Source organism: Columba livia, chromosome 3 (assembly GCF_036013475.1).
Source record: "Columba livia isolate bColLiv1 breed racing homer chromosome 3, bColLiv1.pat.W.v2, whole genome shotgun sequence".
Taxonomy (NCBI): Eukaryota; Metazoa; Chordata; class Aves; order Columbiformes; family Columbidae; genus Columba; species Columba livia.
In genome coordinates this window covers 79,172,543-79,194,330 of record NC_088604.1, presented here as the reverse complement: position 1 = coordinate 79,194,330, position 21,788 = coordinate 79,172,543, and the positions used below count along the sequence as shown (strand labels likewise).

The 21,788-nt window shown below is 36.8% G+C and overlaps 1 protein-coding gene across 8 annotated transcripts in view; it reads left to right on the top strand.

The window, feature by feature from the left end:
* Positions 1-21,788, top strand: part of LYST (lysosomal trafficking regulator) — a 94,557-nt gene that overhangs the window by 55,030 nt on the left and 17,739 nt on the right. For 6 of the 8 annotated variants that reach the window (XM_065059751.1, XM_065059752.1, XM_065059749.1 and 3 more), the window contains exons 20-39: positions 27-164; positions 1,904-2,102; positions 3,076-3,207; positions 4,888-5,521; positions 5,985-6,162; positions 7,064-7,233; positions 8,725-8,955; positions 9,887-10,065; positions 10,565-10,717; positions 12,128-12,319; positions 12,940-13,118; positions 14,236-14,442; positions 15,747-15,923; positions 16,396-16,472; positions 17,423-17,611; positions 18,369-18,514; positions 18,593-18,689; positions 19,303-19,364; positions 20,537-20,592; positions 21,595-21,747. In XM_065059751.1, the coding sequence (XP_064915823.1) occupies positions 27-164; positions 1,904-2,102; positions 3,076-3,207; positions 4,888-5,521; positions 5,985-6,162; positions 7,064-7,233; positions 8,725-8,955; positions 9,887-10,065; positions 10,565-10,717; positions 12,128-12,319; positions 12,940-13,118; positions 14,236-14,442; positions 15,747-15,923; positions 16,396-16,472; positions 17,423-17,611; positions 18,369-18,514; positions 18,593-18,689; positions 19,303-19,364; positions 20,537-20,592; positions 21,595-21,747 (3,549 nt within the window). The remainder of the gene's footprint in view (positions 1-26; positions 165-1,903; positions 2,103-3,075; positions 3,208-4,887; positions 5,522-5,984; positions 6,163-7,063; positions 7,234-8,724; positions 8,956-9,886; positions 10,066-10,564; positions 10,718-12,127; positions 12,320-12,939; positions 13,119-14,235; positions 14,443-15,746; positions 15,924-16,395; positions 16,473-17,422; positions 17,612-18,368; positions 18,515-18,592; positions 18,690-19,302; positions 19,365-20,536; positions 20,593-21,594; positions 21,748-21,788) is intronic. The other 2 variants (XM_065059754.1, XM_065059753.1) reach the window with 1 other exon arrangement.

Sequence of the window (21,788 nt, the reverse complement as noted above, 5' to 3'; positions counted from 1 at the left end):
AGCTGTGTTCCTGTTTTGTTTTTCAGCAAGGTGTTTGGGAAACTCTGTTAGCAGCTCTTGAAATCCTTATCAGAGCGAACCATCACCAGCAGATGTTTAACATTAAACAGCTGTTGAAAGCTCAAGTGGTGCATCACTTCCTGTTAACTTGTCAGGTTCTGCAGGTACTTCCACTCTGAAATCCTGCTCTGTGCTTTGGCAAATACCCACTTTTACTTGGAGGGGGAGGGAAGAGACTAACTGCTGGACAAAAATACATCCTCTACGCTTCCAGACCCCTTTTGTCTTCTTCAACAGGCTTTGCTGCTGTAAACTGATACAGTTCCCTGCTGGGTGCTCTCACTTACTGCTGGACAGAAGGGGCAAGAGATTTTAACTGTCTAGTACCATTTGAAAACCTGGGAACTAGGTTGCTTGCACAATCCATATAAGTAGCAGCTGGAGTAAACTGTGACGCTTCTATAAGGATCTGAGATGTCTCTTACTAGTTCAAGTCTTCATTACTGAAAAACACAGATACTGTGCAAGGAGCAGAAACTGTTTTGTATCTCCCCAGGGTTAGCAGGGCAACCAGCCTGTAGTGCTCAGTCCGAGCACTCCTCTCAAAGTGTCAATCCAGTCGTAGCCTCCTCTGAGACATGGAGACAGCTGTTCTAAAAAGACCTTTAGAGTAGTGCGTCCTTTGATAGACACTTCTTAGGAATATGATTTTAAAATGGTTTCCTGCTCATAGTACATACGTTCATGAAAATATGTAATCTTTTTTCTACACTGTGTTGTCTGACTTTTTATTCTGAGATTCTGTAGCACAGACATGCATTTATTGTTTTTCCATCTTTTAGTGATTTTTTTTAATTGTGTCTTTTAATTATTTGCATTGCTCTACATTTTTATTTCTTCATTTGTATGTGGTATTCCCTACTTTGTGAACTTTTTAATGGTATAGTTAACTTTTAAAGTTGTGTATTAATGCAAATGCCTAGATACAGAATATTGCATAGTATTTTCCCTGTATTTTGCGCATGAGTATGAATGCTTATGTGTGTGCCTATTGGAAAAAAAAAAATTCTTAGTTAGAAAAGCTACACAAATAGGCCAACAATTAGTTGGCAATTTTTGGGGAATGATGAAATGGAAAATAAAACTATATAAACCATTTTCTCTGAAAACCTCACTTAAATTCACTTGATTTTCATACAGCAGTCTCAAGGTGCTTGGGTACAAAAGAAAGAGGTGGAAGTTAAAAACAAGTTGATCACCATGCTGACATTAATGGGGTTTCCCACAAGTTTCTTGAAGTCCTGTTCTAAAATCATTGTTCAGTTAATAGTTTTGTTTTGTGGTTTGTTTTTTTTTTTTTTTCAAATAGCCATTGTCCAGCTATATAGAATGCTTGATCAAGCAGAAATTAGTTATCAATGGAATCTCAAATGTGTATGTTTACTAAAATGGCCATTTAAATAGAAATACAGAGGACCCAGTGTGGCACTGTTCAGAAAGTTCTTAATACGTTTAAAATGTTAGTATCGCAAATTATTTTGATCTATCTACAAATATGTAGCACAATAGCAGTAAACTACACTCTCAATGGTGATTCATGTCTGAAGGCTCCAGCATTTCAAGTCAGAGTAGTCTAGTATGAAGATGTAGTTCATTTTCTAAAAATAAACTTGCATAATGTCCACTATGTTTTGTTTGTGCCTGAATTTTGAGTGTGCTGGATTTTGGTAACATTAAGTAGGTACAGTAACTCCCCTCAAATTAAAGAAAAACAGCTTTATTAAGCTTTTTTTTCTTGTCTGCTCTTCTACTAGAGCATGACAATTTTATTTTTTTTTTAAAGGTAACTTCTGTCAAACTAAAAATACCAATAACTTACAGTTGTACTGCTCTTCCTTTCCAGGAGCACAAAGAAGGGCACCTTGCATCGCTGCCCCGGGAAGTTTGTAGGTCATTTGTGAAAATAATTGAAGAAGTACTTGGATCTCCCCCAGACCTGGAATTGCTGAAAGTGGTCTTCAATTTCCTCTTAGCAGTTCACCCTCCCACTAATACATATGTTTGTCACAATCCTACCAACTTCTACTTTTCCCTGCACATAGGTAGATATGCAACATTTCACTAGAAATAAACAGTAAGAGAAAAATGGTCATAAATTAATACATAAAAAAACCTCTTTCACTCCAAGTTACAGTTCTATGAATATATTATTTTATTGTTATATTGTAATAACCATATATAAAAATATTGAACTGTTGAGACTTAGTAAAATAGAAGTCGTTTACAGTATTGAGGGATATTATAGTCAAACTTTGCTTGGCTTACCTGGAGAACTTTCTTCTGTCTACAGCCATAGATAACCCTGCTGGTGGTTATGTCTTTAAATTTCTTTAAATTTTGATGCTGCTAAATGAAATGCTTAATGTTAACTGCCTGTATGAACACATTTGCCTGTGGGCAAAACTTAGAGAAAAATGTCTAACTTACCTGTAAATGAAGCTTCTTCAGAAATGTGTATATGGTCTTGTCTTCATTTCTTTCTTGTTTCTGTAACTTACGTAAGCATGGAAAGCATCATCCAAGTTTCAGATGTTTTCTCCTTTTGCAGATGCCTGTGTATCTTCAGTTTTAGTAATCAGTTTCAAAGGCAGTACAGTTGGTTTTATCTTCATCTGTCCTCTAATACTAATTGATGTAAAATTCTAAGAAAAAGTAGAATGCACTTTATGATACTTTGAGCCTTATTAGATGAACCTGTTTGAGAACAGTCACCTGGTTTTGACATGGCAAAAAGTCAAAGCTGTTACTGGTGATATGTCTGCAAGGGCTATCTGTAAATATAATTACTTTAGAACAGCATAATGTTTTCAGTGTTCTGAAGTAAATTTTAAAGACATCACTAAAACAAAAAATGGTTCTCAAATGCTTTTTCTTAGCTGCTCATGAGTTGAGCACTTCTAATCACCCCCCAGTGATCAGCTTGCAATGTAACTGGGCTACTGTAAGCCTAAATATATCAAGAATGCAAATTTAAAAAGCTTTTATGTAACTCTTACCCTCATCTCTTCTTTCTAGATGGCAAAATTTTTCAGGAGAAAGTTGAATCCCTTGTGTACCTGAGAAATTCCAGCAGTGGTACGAAATCAGTAGAGAGTTCTGCATTTGTGATTACAACTCCAACTGGATTTACAGCCTCACCACTGGAAGGTAAAAACAACGCTGGAAAAACCCAAGGACATTAAGACACATTAAGTCCTTTGGCAGATGACTAGAGTGCTTTATAGTGTTACTTTCCCACAGATACTTCTTACAAAGCTCTCCTTGCTCCTTGGAGCGTGATGCCTGAACAGCAGAGTAAGGAGGATGGAATTGAACATGCTACCTAAACTTCTTCATTCTCAGGTTGAGACAAACTGCCACCTTGACTCAGGCAGTCAAGTGGACCAGATAGCTGAATAATTTCATTTGTCAAACAGACCTGCTAAAGATGTCTGAGAATGCCATAACCAGACAATAGTTGAAATAGTGAGGCATAAGCAGCTATCCTATCTGTGCAAAAAGCTTTAAGCTGATAATTTTCGTTGTTTGTGCATAATTGTTAACATCCGACTAAACATGTAATAGTATTTTAAAGTATTGGTATTTAGTTATGCTGCAGGTATATTTACTTGTTCCTACATGATAGAGAATGGGAAACTATATCTTATAAAGAACAACTTAGATACCTTGGTTATATAAATTAAAATTGAATAAAGATTATTTATGTATGCTGGAGAAATTCTCAACACAAAATTTTTGAAAGTAGGTGTTTAAGTGTTGATTCTAAATTTGAATTTCTAAGTTTAGACAAAATATCTGAAATGACATTTGTTGGGTAAATTGCTACTTGCATGTGGTTTTATAGTTGGTTGCATTACCTGCTTGCGTGTGTGCCAGCTTGGCTGTAAGATTTTTGCAGCCACATAGATCCTTCCTGTTGAATGAAGACCAGCTTTGTCTGGCTATGTTTGCACATGTATGTGTGTATGTATATATATTTATATATTTGTTTTATACATTTATTTTTAATATTTATTTATATTTGGCTTTATATATTTGTTTATATATCCCACTTGATTAAAAAATATATTCCTGATGCATTATCATTGCATTAGTACTTGCCAGTACATATCTTTCAAAATACTTCTGAATGAACCAAGTCTCCTTTTCCTAGACTAACAGAAAGCTTCCTCTACCAGGCTGGTATACAGACTACTTTCTCTCTTAAAAATACATTTTATGAAAGACATCTGTAATGTGCTCTGAAAGTTTGACTTTTTCAGGTCAAAATGTGTGCTTAAAAGGAAGCCATGTTAAATAAAATATGCAGTAATTTGTTATAAATCTGAAGTACATGTAAAGCCTTAGTGCAGAAGGGTGTGTGAATAGTGTTTCAATATCCACTGAAACATGTTGGTAGGTTGCACCTCTTACACAAGAGCTCCAAACAGAGTAACTGGCTCTATTTGACCCTGCTCTGAGCAAGGAGGTTGGACTAGACAATCTGCAGAGGTGCCTTCCACCCTCTGGGATTATGTACAAAATCCTGCTGAGGGTTATTTGAGAGGATCATAATGTAAATCCAGAAATTCTAGTATATACACAATAAGTATTTTACTTTTTATATATCTTTTGGATTCATTTGTGACTTGATATATGTATGGTTTCATAGTAGTTCACTATCTCTACTTGTTAGGCTAAATCTAAGCTATGCCAGGTGTTGAATCAGTTTTGCCACATAAAGTTAGCTTGGGCCATCACTGTGTTAAATGTATATGGAGTGTAACACTGAGGGAAAAGCTTGTTTCTGGTGCAAAAGGAATACTAAACATATCCTTATTTCTCTAGGGAATGCTTCCAAGGCTAGTGTACAGCAGAAGATAAGCTCTCAGGCACCTAAAAGGCTTTGCAAAAGCTTACCAGCATCTCCCACTTCCTCACCTCAAGTTCAGCAAAAAAGACTAACTGAAAGAATGGGAAGGAGCATTGATGACCTGCAGATAATTGGCAAGCATGACTACATTGATCTCCAGGATAAAATTGGTTTTGTTGGAAGTTCTGAAACCATAAGGAGAGTACAAGAAGAACTCTTTCTTAGCAGTTGTGAGTCTGCAAAAACAGTTTGTGACTCAGAGCTAGCATCTGCTGAAGCATTTGAAGATATTGTAAAAGAAGAGTTATCTGAAAATACATTTGAGAGTAAAGAAGTAGATGCAGACCTAAAATGTCTTGACAGTGGTGGAGCTGCAGCTGAGCCATCATTACATCGACCGGACAATCTGAAAGGCCTGCCTTCATTTCAGAAGAGTCAGACTAATTTTGCAGGGTTGGGCTTAGCATTTTCTGTTCATGGAGGATCATCAGCTATTGCTCGCTGGCCAAGCTTTGCAGACAAGAATGTAGTTCCTGAAGACTGGGAGAGTCTTGCTTTTTCTTCAGCTAATAAGGATACCCCAAAACCATCTGAAAGCCCTGATGATAGGTAGGCAGAGAAACAAAATATGAAATAATCAATAGTAGCTCAGTATATGTGCTTTAATTTCAGTTATTGGTCTTGATTACTGTTTTACAAAAATCGGAAACCTGAAAATTAAGCAAATGCTTTCAATGGCTGTCATAAACCAATTCATGAAGCTTTTAATCTATAGAATTGCATTATTTACATAGCAAACTTGAAAAATCAAACATTTTGCCATGTATGGTAGTAGTAGAAACATGTTATGCTAGCTCACCAAAACATCTCAAGCAAGTAGGTCTGATCAGATTATCCTTTTTGCTGTTTGCCATCCAAAAATAAGTGTTAATGATGACTGATAATAGCAGTATTGGAGAAATGTTTGCCGTATTTCCTCCTCCTGCTTGCCCGAGTGGCCAGCAATTACACATTTTTAATGTTTCCTGCTGTAGACAATAAACTGTGGCAAAACATGTTCCTCTGTTTTCAGATGTACAGAAGACTATCTTGTGCTTATCTGTTGTGGATTATATGACCTCTTGCGTGGAGTTCTCCTAATTCTACCAGATGTCATGCTAGAAGATGTGATGGACAAACTTATACAGCCTGATTATCTTATAGTACTTGTGAACCACCCATCTCCTCTCATACAGCAAGGCGTCATTAAAGTAGGCCTATATAAAATGTGTTCAGCTAAAAAGTTGTGAACTAGCTTAGCTAACATGTTGGAAACATGAAGCTTTGTTAATATTTTGCTTTCTTTTTTTCTAGTTTTTGAAGTTGACTTCAGAATTTTAAGATATTTCCACCACCACAGATTTTTTTTTTAAAAAAAAAAGGGGGGGGGGAAGGCAAACAACACAAGCATAAAATCTTTGTCTGTGATCTAAGCCAGAGGGTTTAGGAGTGTACGATGGCATTACTGATGTGAATGGAAACAACAATGCAGAAAAAGTTGGTTTCAATATGAAATGGAGATGCACTATGTTAATTGAACATGCAAGCAAAGTTTTAACTTCTGGCACAGTTGACTTTCAATTATTCTGGGGAGCCATCCACATATTTGTGATCTGAACATGGACTTGAGGCCTCAAAACGTTTTCAGAGATTTTTGCATTATTGACAAGGACAATATTCCTGAATGATAACATTATGTAGATTAAAAACTTCAAGTAGATTTATATTTTAATTTGAAGAAAAACATTATATGCCTTAAGAAAAAAAAATCCAAAAAGTCATGCACGTACTTGCATACGCACCAAAGTGCAGGATTTATCAAGTATAAAAAGTTGGAATACACTTCTATATGCATTGTGTAACCGTTGTGTGTGATTTCATCTCTCTGAAACTTGACTAGAACCCTAAAAGTCTTCAGATTAAAAGGATAAAGTCAGCTGTCAGTAGTAACAAGGGCAGTGCGGGCTGCAGTTATGGTAATGCAACTGATGTTTTTAAATCTGGAATTTTAAAAATTTTTATTTCAAACTGTTCCAGTTAGATGAGTACTCAACTTTCAAGGGAACTATATTGAATGTTTGTCTTACATCATAATTATGTGTTTATTTTTAGTTGTTGGATGCATATTTCAACAGAGCAAGGAGGGAGCAGAAGGAGAAATTCTTAAAGAATCGTGGCTTCTCCTTGCTAGCCAACCAGCTGTACCTCCACCAGGGCACTCAGGAAGTTGTAGAGTGCTTTTTGGAAATGCTCTTTGGCCGCTCTGTTAGCTTGGATGAAGAGTAAGTAATGCTTTGCTTTGTGCTCTGTAACTTAATGTTTGCACTACAAGCAGCGCACTTTGCTGGAGGAAAGGATTCTGATAGCTTTCCAATTACTGTTTTGGTCCAAGTAGTCATCAACCATAAAAAAATTCTTTTGAAACTGTTTTGAAATGCGTTGCTTGTTGCTTTAATATTTTAATATATTAATCTTCTTATGACTATTGTATGGCCCTTAAGCTGTTTGTAAGCAACTTCATCTGATGGGCACTGTCAGCTGGGATCTTCTGAACCCTCAGCCCTTCTGAGGGCATCCGAGGCCTTTGCACTTTGAATGTCCTGTCGTCAGTTTAACATTTCCTATTCTTTCTGATCCTACGTGAAACTCTGATTTATATCCTTAGAAGCTTTAAGTAGTAGTCACTAGACTTCTACTGTTGGATTTTGGTAGGTGGTTAAGGAAAAAGCTTGATGCCACGGCTGCTTCCTTGGCTTGGCTCTGAGTTTAAATCCAGGTTTCCTTTAGGGAAAATCCCACAGATACACTGTTTCTGTGAAGCAAAGAGCCACCTCATTGACACGAAAGGTGATTATCTTTAAGAAGACAATTATCTAAGCAAATTATATTTTTTAGAATATGTTGGTATGACTACTGAATGTACAGGGAGAAGATGCATCTAAGTATTGTCAGCAGTGCAAAACTTTTGCAAAAAAGCTCCTTGTCAGTAGCTGCCTCTGCAAGATTTGAAGCTGAATTACTTCTGCCTGTTGGCCTGATCTTCAGCCTCCCCCCCAAAATATTTCTATTTTATTCCAAGACTTAAACCTGACTGCTTAACTAGGCCCAAAGCAGAGAACTGTTATTTCATCAGGACTTATAATGGGGCTGGAAATTCTGTAATTCTGTAATTACAGAATTCTGTAATTCTTACAGCTTGGATTCTTTTAAGATTGTATATAATAGTTGTGTGATAGGCTGATAACCTTTAAATAATAAGCCAATTTATTAATGCACATGTAATACAAGGTGTGAAGCACTGTTCTAAATTCTACAATTGCAAGAAGAGAGATGTTGTAAAACCTTATTAAATGTCAGCAGTAATGGATATAGAACATCAAACCTGCTGTCAGTCGGTGTAATATTATACCAGTGCCAAGCAGAATCTGCTTTCTTGATAATGTCTGTCCCAGTTGCAATACTTATTACTGGAAAGATGAGTCCTATTTTTCTACACTGATTAAAAAAAAACACTCTGTTTTCATGAAATCTATATTGTAGGCAGTTGGTAGTTAACTGAAGCTTCAGATACACATTTTAGATGCTTTGTTTCCTTATGGCTCTTTCAAGTGTTTATTTTGCTCTTGCTTTAGTAGATGGGCATCGTTGCTGCAACGAAATTTAGGAAATTGCCATTTACATCTTCGTCAAAATACTGGCATAGGCTGGTATTCCAATTGTATAGGCCAGGTTGCTATTCTAAGGATGTCATTCATTTATATTTACTTTTATAGATTTGATCTGGAAGATGTCAAGAATGTTGGACTCTTTCAAAAATGGTGTGTCATTCCTGTTCTGGGTCTTATAGAGAACTCTTTGTATGATAATGTTCTGCTGCATAACTGCTTCTGTCTCCTGCTGCAAATCATAAGTTCCTGCTCAAAAGTTGCAGACCTGCTGCTTGATAATGGTTTGCTCTACGTGTTGTGTAATACACTGGCTACTCTCAATGGACTGGAAGCAAAGTGAGTACAGTACCAGTTCCTATAAAAAAAGCCCAGGCACAACCTTAATTGTAGCAAAAGATAATATATGGCATTCTTACTGCTTGCTAAAACGATAAGGGAACATGTATAAAGTAGCACTGTTTTGAGGTTTTCAGCTTTAATTTTACCTTTGGGTGAAAGTTAATGTTTTAGATATTCAGTTCAAACAATAGAAAACACTGGATATAAAATGTTATTTCTGTACCATAAATTTTCATGTGAAACAAAATTTTAAAATGCAAGTTTGTCACATTGTGAACACTTTGGATGCTTTTCCTGATAAAGCTCACCCAAACAGTAAGATAAAGGCCCAGGAGATGGTAGCATTCTACTGTACCTATAGCCAATGTAAAACTGCAGGAAAAGTCTCTCCTGTGCTGCCTGTGATTTAATATTTGAGATTTTGAGTAACTTAAATGACTTCATTAATTACAAGCATTCTGTACTTTGAGAGGTTATACAGTGCAGGAAGGAGAAGTGGGATTTTTGTTAATTCATTTCATTAGTTGGTATCCTGAAGAAATACAGATTTCCTTTTTACCCCAGTATGGTTTCAGTTCAGTGTGCTTATAAAATGATCCTATCAAGATTTATTTTTTTTTGAGACATACAGGATTTCAGATGTGATCTGTAACTTTGAAATCTCATAATACATTGTTGCTTTTGCAATAAAACTTGGTTACAATTTTAATGTTAGAATGTCTCAAAGATTTCCAGGCATCCAATCTGCAAAAAGTTAATAGTAAAGAGGTGTTTTTATTACAGTTTTCTAGCATTCAGCAGTAACATTTTTATATGAAGTACAATATAATATTAGGTATGGTTGGCAGAAGTAGTGAGGGGAATAGTAATGGGGGGTTTCGATACGGGTTACAATGTACTAGAATTGTCACTTTTCTGGTAACTACAGCTTTGTTTGCAGCATTCCCTTGACTGACTACAAGTTACTTGCATGCGATATCCAGCAGCTGCTGGCAGCAGTTGCCATTCATGCCTGCAGCTCCTCGGGTTCTCAATATTTTCGTGTTATTGAAGACCTCATTGTGCTGCTGGGTCATCTTCAAAATAGTAAAAATGCAAGGATGCAAAGTAAGTTATCTGCTTATTTTTGGGGTCATGGGATTGGAGAAGTAAATTCCTTCCCCATTGAATTTTTGTTTGTTTATTTGTTTTTAAATTAATATTCCTGCTGAGGGAGATGGGAGAATTTTCTGGTGATGGATCTTTTCTCTTTTAGGTGGTTTCAAAGTAATAGTTTTCCGTAGGAGCCTGCGTTGTGGTCAAGAGTTGTGTAGTGCTAGTCTGAACAAATAGTGACTGTAAAAATTCATTAAGGGTGTTTAAATTGAATTGTTCTATACAGTTTTGTTTAACTTAAATCGGAATAATCAAATTCCATGGCTTTTCCATGAGAACTCACTTGTGTGCTGTCTGTATCTATGGAATAATAAGGTGACTTTATGCGACTTCTATGGACTCGAGAATTTTACAGCTCTGACACATTTTATGTTCTTTTACAAACATCTGGTAAAAATTCTTGAAGACTTGTGAAGAATTTCATCTGTCCTTTGTGTGCCTCTCTTTGTAGATATGGCAGTTGTTCTGCAGCTGAGAGTTCTTCAAGCAGCTATTGAATTGATAAAAACCACAGCAAACCAAGATGCTCAGGAGCAGGCTGGTTCAGCCCCACTGCCATCGGCACCGCATCGCGCAATGTTTCAAAAGCGTAAAGGCATTGCTGGTGAGTAGCCAAAGTGCAGTATTCTTTCTCCTGTGTGTATTGCTTTCAAGCTAATTTCAGTGATCCAACAAATGAGTCCTGTTGCTTTGCTTTTTCTGTGAATTGGCTTTATGAATAGATACATATGTTTTAGAATAATGTAGCCTGTATCCATTTTGAACTTGTGGGGTTTTTTTATTAGGAGGAGGCAGTGGAGTATGAAAATGAAACCTCGGTCACCTTATTCTCACTGCAGTGTCTAAAGCCAGATATTACCTTCTTTTGAGATTCTCTTCAGTTCACAAGTTGCTTAGTAAAGATGTTTTTGATCCATAGTGGTTTTAATAGCTAACTTGGCAACAGTAAGGAAATAAAATAACGAAGTTAGTGCCTGTAACTTGAACACAGCTATGATGTGGGGATTGCATTTTTGCACAATTTTGCACAATTTTTATGTAGTACTCATTCTGATTACTAGAAAACATACCTGGTACTCCAAATTAATAGTTACGAGTATGAGATTCCTAGATTCCACTGTGGTTGTGCTTGTAAAATGTTTGTGCAGTTCTAGCTTTAGCTGTAATACTTTCTGTGTGTGACAGCTTGTGAGTCATTCTGTAAAGGTTTAGGAGTCTTCTGGCTGGAAATTGATTTTATGTCTCTCATAAATGAAATTGCATTGAAGACTTTATAGAAGATATAATTCTAAAACCTGACATATGAGTTGTTTAAAACAAATAAACAATTATTATTCTCTTTTTTACTGTGTTTCTCTCAATAGTGTCAGCTTTCAAGGCCCCTCTCCATCAGCCTAGTAAATGTAGCGAAAACATTTTTATTATTAGTAAATCTGGTAAGGGGCTAAAGATCAAGTTATTTCTGAAAGAGGCAAATACAGTCAAGGCCCAGCAGTTCATTTCAGTAAAATTTTGAGGAATATTATAAGTTCAAAATAGTACGTCTATCAAAACAGGCAGCAATGGGTACGGTACAAAATGTGTTTGTTTATAAGCAGTATAATATAACTGACTCCTTATTTGTGCTGATAAAGCTAGTTTCTGGTATGCAATAATTTTTGGATATATCATTTATTTTTAATCCTTTAAAAAGAGGAATAAATAACTTTTTTTTAGAACCTGCTTTACACAAAAATATACAAGCTGTACAGTAAATATGATTTTGAGACTAACTCATTTCATGGTATCACTTCTTCCATTTTATATATTTAATTTGAAATAGAAAAGCTCTTAAAAGGAGGAGATGAACACCCAAATGACACTTATGCTCTCTTCAAGATGAATGTATTTCAAATTTTTTGTTTCCTTAAATGATGTGAACTCTTTGGATGCATGCAGTTGTGATTGATTATTTGGTTTTGGGGGTGGGGGGGAGCATTTTAGTAGGATGCTTTTAATCCTTCTCTATTTAAAGGCTCCAGAAAGTTTTCACTTGCTCAGTCTGATGCTCTGCTGATGAAAATGCGTTCACTAGCAAGTGAGGAATTCAACATGATGATGCAGCGGAGAATGAGCCAAGAAAATCCTATCCAAGCCACCGAGACCGAATTTGTGCAAAGGTTACAGCGGCTGACTGTTCTAGCTGTTAACAGGCTCATTTATTTAGGTAGGACTTCTTTTTGTTCATTTCCCTTTTGACAGAGCCAGGGTAGCATTGTATGAAAAATGGATTCTTGCTTTTGGAGTGCTGAAGTGTTTGAGAGGAAAGTAATACCATTGCTGCTAGTTTAATGGATTTAACTGTGAAACATTCTTTTGGTGAGTTGTCTCACAGTATTATGTAACTGACAATCTGGATACAGTTTGTCTGACTGAACTGAACAAGTTATTTTAATTCTACATTAATCCATTCATGTGTTAACTGCCTGAATTATTACCTGAAGATTTAACTCTGCCAAAAGGAGCATCTGCTCTCTTAAAATGCATCAGTTGGCATGTTTCTATGAAATCGCTACATGTATTTGCAAGACTTGATGACTTTGGGGGCTAGTTCAAATTCCACAGAAGCAAGTGAAAGAATTTAGGACAAACAGTTGAAAGGCTCTGTGATTAACTCTAAATGCTGATTGTTTCATAAGGGAAATGAAACAAGCAATACTTTTTGATATTTAAAATAATAAAAATAAATATACCAGTGAAGGCAATATTTGATTTAATGCCATGTAAAGGACAAGGATTGTCTTGCTTGAGGTGGTACTGATGAATATGTGTCTCTTAAATTTTAAGCATCTACTGAAGAGTGCCTTGATGTACTCGGTATAACAGAAGCCACAAGTCAAAGCAGACTTTCAGCATCCCAGCTGGAAGTTCCTGAAGAGGAAAGCCAGCAAGAACTGCCTAACAGAACAAATCCTTTTCTTAAAGAAATGTTCAAAATGTTGGTGGAAGGAGTCAAAGTATCCATTGTAAGTAATTAGATGTTGTCCACATTAAAGTATATTTCATAAGGTTCCTTCATTAGGAATTTTTTGTGCGTAAAGTCTTCTGTCCATAGATGTTTTTCGTACTGCCTTTCTCAGTTCAGCTGTGGCATTAAAAACTTTGTTCAACTTCTGTTATTCTGCAGTTGTAAAACAATCAACACATCTGTTCTGATTTTTACCCTAATATCTGGCAAAACTCTGCTGTTTGAACAAGCACATAAAGGTTAAATAGATTTGTATAGTCCATAATTTTGCTTTGTCTCCTAAACCTCAAGGTTTAGGTGTGCTGGAGCCTATAAAACAAGATCTGCTGTGCATCCACAGATGGAGAGTTTGAGAAACATGTGTCTCTAATATATTAGAATTGATGATGTAATTGTTGCCAGAGGGCTGAGTGTTTTCTTTTCTAGGATACGGGTATTAGCTTGTTAATCTTTCCAAGGTGATCAGGTTTCACTTGGGTAATTTGAAATGGTTTTATTGGGAAATTCAACTTATTGCTTCTTGCCTCTTTATTTTTCTTAGGTCAACTTTATCAAAAGTAGCTCAACCTAATTTTTTTTCTAGGTACGGAAAATTAAGTTTCTTAGGTCTATTATCACTCCATCATGCCATATTTGTAGTGCTTTTCAAAGATGCAGGTTTATTTTTGTGAGCGCATGCACCTCAGTCCAATGCCTGGTTTCTAATCTTTTGAGGTAATCCATTCACAAACTAGTAATAAATGTGGAAGGGCTATTCATTAAAATAAGCAAACAACAACAAAAAAAATCCCCATTTTTTTTTTTTAATCCTCTACATAACAATTTTAACTTTTTGGATTGTTATACAGTCCCTGTAACTGAATATCCAGTAGAGCTAGGAGCTGCATTCCTCGTATTGGCAGAGTGAGAGAAAAATGCTTTTTTTTGAATGAACAATTTAGTAGAATGCCTTTTAACTCATAATAAATAATAAATGGTAAACTAAAATGAAACACTTTATATTGGTAGAGAAATCTTTGTCTTACATTATGTTCATATTAACTGTGTTTTGTAATGTGATACTTGGTAAAAGGAAGCCCTAACCCTGTAATATTAAAAGATGGTCTCATACTTAGGGCACCAGCAGAATGAACACACCAAAGCAGCAGTGGAAGAGAATCCTCTTGTCATGTAAGGACACATTCCGTACACAACTTGGGAGGCTTCTTGTGCACATCTTGTCTCCATCAAGGCCGCTGCAAGAGAGAAAACAGGTTTTGGAGATGGTACATGAAATAAACCATCAAGAGATTATACGTGACTGTCTTATCCCAACTTTGCAAGTAAGCTCAAGACTATTTGAGAGAAGTTTGTAAAACCTGTATTCAATTTCCTTGTTCAAATTTTACAGTTATTTATAACTGTATATGGTTAAAGTTGTTCACTGCTGTTTTAGCAAAGTTCAGTGTAATGACAAAGTCATGTCATACAAAGTGCCTGTGTGTACTTCTGCAATGGCTCTATTAGCCTCTGGGTAGGTAGTTTCTAAGAGACAAGACAGGATTATGTTTTGGGTTTGACTCTGTAGCACATCAAACATCACATCTCCTGTGTAAAGCAGAAACAAAAGGTGGTACTAGTTTTAACATGAAGGATTTTCTGAGGATGCTAGAAATTAAGGTACCCTTAAAAGCAGATTAATGAAGGAATTACCCTTGCTTTTGAACTCCAACTGCAGGCTTCCTGGAACTTATAAGAACCTTTTCACTAGATTTTAAGAGGCAGGCAGTCCTCAATCAAAGCAGCACTTTATATATTCTTATATAGCCTTTATTAATTCTTAAAGTGGTGGGATTGTGCACATAGCTGAATGTTTTCTCCTTGCTTTTCTGGGTTTGTCATGAAAAACCTTTTCTGATTGTACTGTGTTAGTGCAAGCTTGAGAGAAAGCATTTCTTAAAGCTGTGATCAGGAATTGGGTTGGAATATTACTGTTTGAGTCAGAAACTGCAAAAATGAAATGAATATTTAAGACATGCCACAGTTTCAGTCACTGTATACTGAGAAAATCCTTATTAGATGAACCTATGACACTTAGGTGTTTCTTATCACATATTAATTATTCAGTTAAATTAACACTTTCACCAGTAAGAAAAGAGCTGATATCCTAGCCATGGCTTCTTTGGGGGAGTGTCATACTGAGTGCATTTGTGGCCTGTGTCTGCTGAACTTCATTATCTGTCAGCTCTAATTTGGTTAATCAAACAAGGTGTAGCATTCTTGGCAGGCAAAACTAAGAGTCTCTGGCACATATTTCCTGAAGTATAAACAGAGCTGCAGGAGCTGAGTACTTGGAAAAGAAACTTAACTGTCCTGTAAGCCATTTGAAAAGTCACAGTGTGCTGAGAGAAGTTTTATCATGTGAAGGATTAAATTTAGTATGTTCTTTCTAGTTCTATAGAAGTTTGTCTTCAAATATTAAAGTAGCCATTTTCTTTGAATAACAGAAAAATTAGGAGAAGAAATATGTCCAGGCTGACTGGAAAAGGGCATAAAGTTGGAGAAAAAGGCTGCTTGGTCTTGCATTGTGGAAATGAGAATGACCATACATCTTCTTTCCCCTTTTTCCCTTCTTTTCTTCTTCTAGCATGGACCTAAATTAGTGCTCTATTTATATGAGTTAATGCACAGTCACAGTGATGAAATGACTAAAGAAGAACAAAGAGCAGCAGGAGACTTTGTGAATACACTAAAATGTTGTGGCTATAAATGTATTCCCCTGAGCCCACGACCAAAACCAGATCTAATAAAAGCTTTGAAAGAGGTTTGTGAATAAAAACCTTACTTAAAAACCTGGCTATATTTGAAATAATTGTCTGTTATGTGGGGTCAGAATTTTGCTGCAGACGGCAATTTGTTTGCTTGGTGCGTGGCTTATGCTTTTGGGGATTCTCTTTGGGTTCTGAGTGTTTCTATCACACATATTCAATGCTTCACAGCAACCTCACCTGTTAATGCTTCTTGGCTAAGCATATTACTTAACTCAGGCAAAGCTGAGAGTTCATAAGCTACTAGTATGTCTTATTGTTTGGAAAAAAAATATGGTTCCTTGGAAAAAGAAAATCTTAATATAATAAAACTGTGGTACCTGAAATGAAGTCTTCATGGTTTAAAATGCTGTGAAGATACCAGCTGAACAGTTTTATCAGTCTTGCTTTTTGAAATTGGCATATTCTTTAGCATCTGCTTCCTTATTTTGTCTTTAAAAAAAAGTAATGTAAAAAACTTTGATTCAGGATCAGAAGAAATATGAGGTGGAAGAAGGTGTAAACAAAGCTGCCTGGGAGAAGACAATGGCTAATAATCGACAAAAGTAAGTGTTGCCTTAAAGGGCCTGCAAGAACCCTGTAAGAATGTTCTCTGTTCAGCATGCCCCATGGCAGAGTTGCCTGTATGATTATTATAGATGTGTTTTTTCAAATTAACAGCATTGCTAGCTTTCAGATTTTTAGTTTAGTTTACCGCTATAAAAGAGCTTGATTATATATGCATTTTGATAGGTTGTATAATAAATGCATGATGTGAACTTCAGAATACTGAACTGATTTTGCACATTTGGCACTTCACCCTTAGTTCTACAGCTGTTTTATCTGTCCAATCACCTCACCTGTTGCTGTGGTCTGTGCAATTAAATGTAAGAGAAATGTCCCTGCTACTAACCTTGATCTTCAAGTAAAATATATTTGGCATAGTATTTGAACACTTTTGTGAGCTACATAGATTGCTGCTACTTGGTATAATGTAAGTTTTGGCAGGTTGTGGTAGATTGAGGTTCTTTCCATTAATTGACATTTCAGGCTTTGCCATAAAAATCAGATCTGAGATGCACAGAGAGCATGCTATTATGTAGGCAACTGTAGCAGCTGTAAAGGTCACCTTAGTCGAGTCTGCCCAGATAAGCAATAAGAATTCACTATGTTGAATAACTTGAGATTTGAGCAGTGGTAAATTACTATTCTTACTTCAGGTTTTTATTGTAATGAATATACATTAATTAGTAAAGCATGCTAATATATAGGCATTGATCTTCTGATTGGCTTGGCTTGGCTTAAGTCACAGGTTATAGCTTTTTGTGAGGGCTAAGAGGCAGAAGGTATTTATAAGTCTTGTGAAAATTATGTAGGTTAAGTTGCTCTGCCTCTGCTGTAACAAGAACTGTGGATATCTACTGCCAAACTGATATTTTATAAGGGCTTTTGATGTCTTGCCTTCCTATTTCAGTGTGTGTACTTGACATTTTAAAACACAACTCTTTTTCCTCAGTCTCTTTCAGCGTCTGGATACAAAATCTAAAGACATTTCTAAAATAGCTGGAGACATCACACAAGCTGTGTCTCTGTCACAAGGAATGGAAAGGAAGAAAGTAATCCAGCACATCAGGGGGATGTATAAGGCAGAGCTAAGTGCCAGCAGACATTGGCAGGAACTTGTTCAGCAGCTTACTCATGATCGGTAAGTTGTTCTCTCACCTCAGAGAAAGCCAGAGAGAGACTCAATGCCTGACACGTGCTTCTCATTCTGCTTAGAGGCACATGAAATGTAGATGATCTTGAAATTAGAATTTCTTACTTTTGGCAACCATTTGATGGTAAAAGACTTGTAAAATACTTGATTTATTCTCCTATTTTTTACAGTGAGTAGCCTTGTAGTATTTCTATGCGATTTAGACAGTTTTTTTTGTCAGGTGCGTTTTGCTGTGCTGAACAGAATGACAAAGTTTTCATATCTTCTGTTACATTGATGGAGTAACAAAACTTCTTTGGGGTAATGTTATTCACATTAGCATCCAGATACTGTGTTCACTAATTTGCACAGAGCAATATATGCCAAGTCTTGACAAGAAATCAAACAGTGGTATTTTTACCGCCGCAAACTAGTATTATGTCATGTCTGTAGGAGCTGAGTTTTCAAAATATAGCGTTGGATGCGTCGTATTGCTGTTTTCATCAGAATTACAGTTACTCCAAGAGCAGTCTTCCAGTAGTAGCTCAAAATAGCCAGTCAGTGGGATGAAAATAAACTACAGAATTCAGTCTTTTGATACCTTTTCAGAAATAATTGCCCAGCGTACTGCTGTGAAACTTCTGCCTTTTTACTTTTTAAAGAAAACCAAAATAAATAAGCAAATATGCTGCCTCTGCTGCCAAACTCAAACATGTTTTGTGGTGGTTTTTTTTTTTTTTTTGTGGGTTTGTTTTTTTTTTTCCAGAGCACTCTGGTATGACCCAGTCTATTACCCAGCTTCTTGGCAACTGGATCCAACAGAGGGCCCTAACAGAGAGAGGCGCCGCCTGCAGAGGTGCTACCTAACTATTCCAAATAAGTACCTTCTCCCAGACAGGCAGAAACAGGAAGGTAATTATAACATCTTCTAGGAGTATATCTGAATTGTAATGACTGTTAGTGCCTTATTATTTGTGGTTTTTTTAATAGGTGTGATAAAGACTCCATTATCTTATCTATTTGAAGACAAAACACATTCTTCTCACTCTTCTACTGTAAAGGACAAAGCTGCAAGTGAACATATAAGGTAAGGTTTGGGTAAAATTAACTTCCCTTTTCCACCTTCTCCCATTCCAAAGAAAGAGTTTTCCTCACTTGTTTTGTCTAAATAAACATTAAAAAAACAATCAAGTGAGATGAGACAAATGTCAGAAATTGTAGGTTTTTTGCTATACTCAAGCAAAAGATCAGTGCTACCAACATGTGCATTTTCTCAGTCTTAAAGCAGTCTGTCTCCATGACTTCAAAAATCAGTAAAAGCAAATACCACCTGTTGTGATATGGGGATTAGATCTGTTAGGTCGTTCCATCAGTGCTCAAAAGCAAATCGTGTTCTCATTATCTCTGCTTTTACCATTGTGTTAGTCAACTCTGAAGTTGTGTTAATTTGCTGCCTATTACAAGCACTAATACTGCCTAAAATAACTGCAGAGAACACACAAAGAAATAAATACAAACACGCTAATGTGGAAGTCTAGAAAATTGAGATTCTATTTTCTTTCCTTCCTTGGGATTTGAACCATTAGAGTCATGGTGTTGAAAAGTCTGTCTTCAGCTGTAGTCTTTGAGGCCATTAGTTTTATGTATGTGCCAAAAGGTATGTAAATCTGTAAGCAGTAATAAACTTCGACATATTTCAGAGTTAATCGAAGATGTGTAAGTGTAGCACCTTCTAGAGAGACTGCTGGTGAACTTTTGCTAGGTAAGTAGAATTTTCAGTCCTCATAAATCTTTTTTTGTACAAGATTCTTCTGTATATACAAAGTTGGCTTGTTGTGGTTTTAAGTAATTGAGCTGTTGCCTGACTTTATGAATTATATACTTTACAAATAAGTTTTGCCTTTTTTCCCTATGATTTGCAGGAGTGCTTTTGGACTGTAGTTATGTTTTAAAGCTGCAGACCACTTGCTAATAGATGTGGAATCACAAATTCTATTTCTGTTAAGTACTGTCTTGCCCAGGTACTATTCTTAATATGTGTCAGAGAGGGACCCCAAAATTGTTTTGGACCTGGATGTCCGCCTAAAACTAGACTTTTATTCTGTTCGGAAAAGTCTAGGAAAACAACCAGTTAGAAACAGGGTTTATACAATTAGTTAGCACTCCAGTAACATAAAATGCAGGTTCGGATATCAGTTGAGGAAATTACTGGGGTAGGGCAAATAAGAATAATGGAGATCCACAGCATGCATACTCATGAAAAACAATACCAGAGCCGTCCCTGACTCCAGGAAAATACACTCACTTATCTAGCAAGGAAATCACTTGCTCATTCCAGCAAGGAAAATACACTCACTTATGCAGCAAGGAAAGTATCTAATAAGTTATCACTCATCCCCATGCATAGGTGAGGCAGTCCCATTTTTGGGTAGGTTACCTTAGATGACGTCCCAGTCCCAGGAGGGCTCTCAACAGCAGCAGACCCGCGGCTCCGAGAGGACCCCACAAAGGGGATCCTTGGCGGGAACCCCATTTTTATGGTCTTGTCAGATCTGGCTGTGGGCATTCCAGAAGCTTCTCAGCTTCTCTGCACCCCCCACTCTGGCTATGGGCTCCCCAAAACTTCTCGGCTTCTCTGCACCTCCCCCCCGGCTCTGGCTATGGGTGCCCAGAAACTTCCTGACTTCTTGGTGTCTCTCCCTTGTCCTGGCTAACGGCGAACAAAAGGAGCTATTAACTGTCCCACTGAAGGAGAGGGGGGATGTCTTGTGGAAGAGGGGGTGTGCATGCACCTTCCACATTGAAGAAAAGGGGTGGGGGAGAATGTGCAACTGCCACACTATGCTTAACTCCTGGGCACTCTTTATATAACACTAACATGCATAATACAAATAGTAATATCATGTGTCTTTATGCAACTATTTTTTCCTGCAGGAAAATGTGGCATGTATTTTGTTGAAGACAATGCTTCAGACACAATTGAAAATTCTGTAAGTATTAGATCATAATATTGTATAGCCTTAATTTTTCCAAACTGTAACTGTGAGTATCTTTTGTCTACTGCCACTGAGACTGCTGGAGTACTAGAGTTAGAAGTCTCTGGACAAGACCAGCCAATCTCATTAGTTTGAGTTCAGTCTTGCATCTGTTGCCCCTCCCTGTGGATTCAGTAGTGATAGCAGAAAACAGGAAAGATGTGGGGCTGCGACTGAGAGGGAATGAGGAGGGTGTGATGTAGGGAGGCTTCTGTAACTTGCTGCCCATTGCTCTGGGTTCATTAGCACGAGTGCACAGAGCTTGCTTGTGTCTGTACCTGAGAACTTGCCTTACTGGACACTGGAGCACTAAGAAGTACAGAAACTCAGAAGTGTATGAGTTGTGCTGTAACCTAAAGCATCTGATTCTTGAATTTTCCATTATATAGGATGTTCTAGCTCCCTCTTTAATCCTATACGAGAAGACTGGAACTGACCTAATCCTTCTAATTCACAAACGCTCTGATGTACTGTTTAAGTTTATACATCCAACAGACATCTGAAAATAATCAAGACATAGATTATACTGATGAAAGTTTCAAACTATTTTCAGGAAGCTCTTCCTTGTATCCACTAAACACACAGCTCCTGTGGTTTAAGATGTTACCAGCTGTTTTGCTGCTTTGTCCTTCATAGAACTGTCAGAATTGGATTCCTGGCAAAGCTTTGCTTGCTCTGGTTCGTTGTTCAATATTTTAGCTTAAGAGCCAGTGAAAATATGGCATTATGGTTTGTGTTGGATAGGGAACTGGAGCAACTGAGGAGCATGCATGATATTCTGCCCACTGCCTTGAGGAGAAATGTATGAAAAAAGTCACAACAATGTCTTAAAGCATCACAGCAAAATTAAAGTTTGCCTTGTGATATGCTGTATGGTTATATACTGGCTGCATTGAAGAGTTTCTCCTTTAGAAAATCTACTGTTTAAAGTAACTTTTTTAATTGCGAATTCTGCAGAGTTTTCATGGGGAAACTGAACCAGCATCGTTTTCTTGGACCTATGAGGAAATTAAGGAAGTTCATAAGCGCTGGTGGCAGTTAAGAGACAATGCTGTGGAAATATTTCTAACGAATGGCAGAACTTTACTCTTGGCTTTTGATAATACAAAGGTAATGTGGTACTGATGCATAATAATATATCAGTGTTTTGC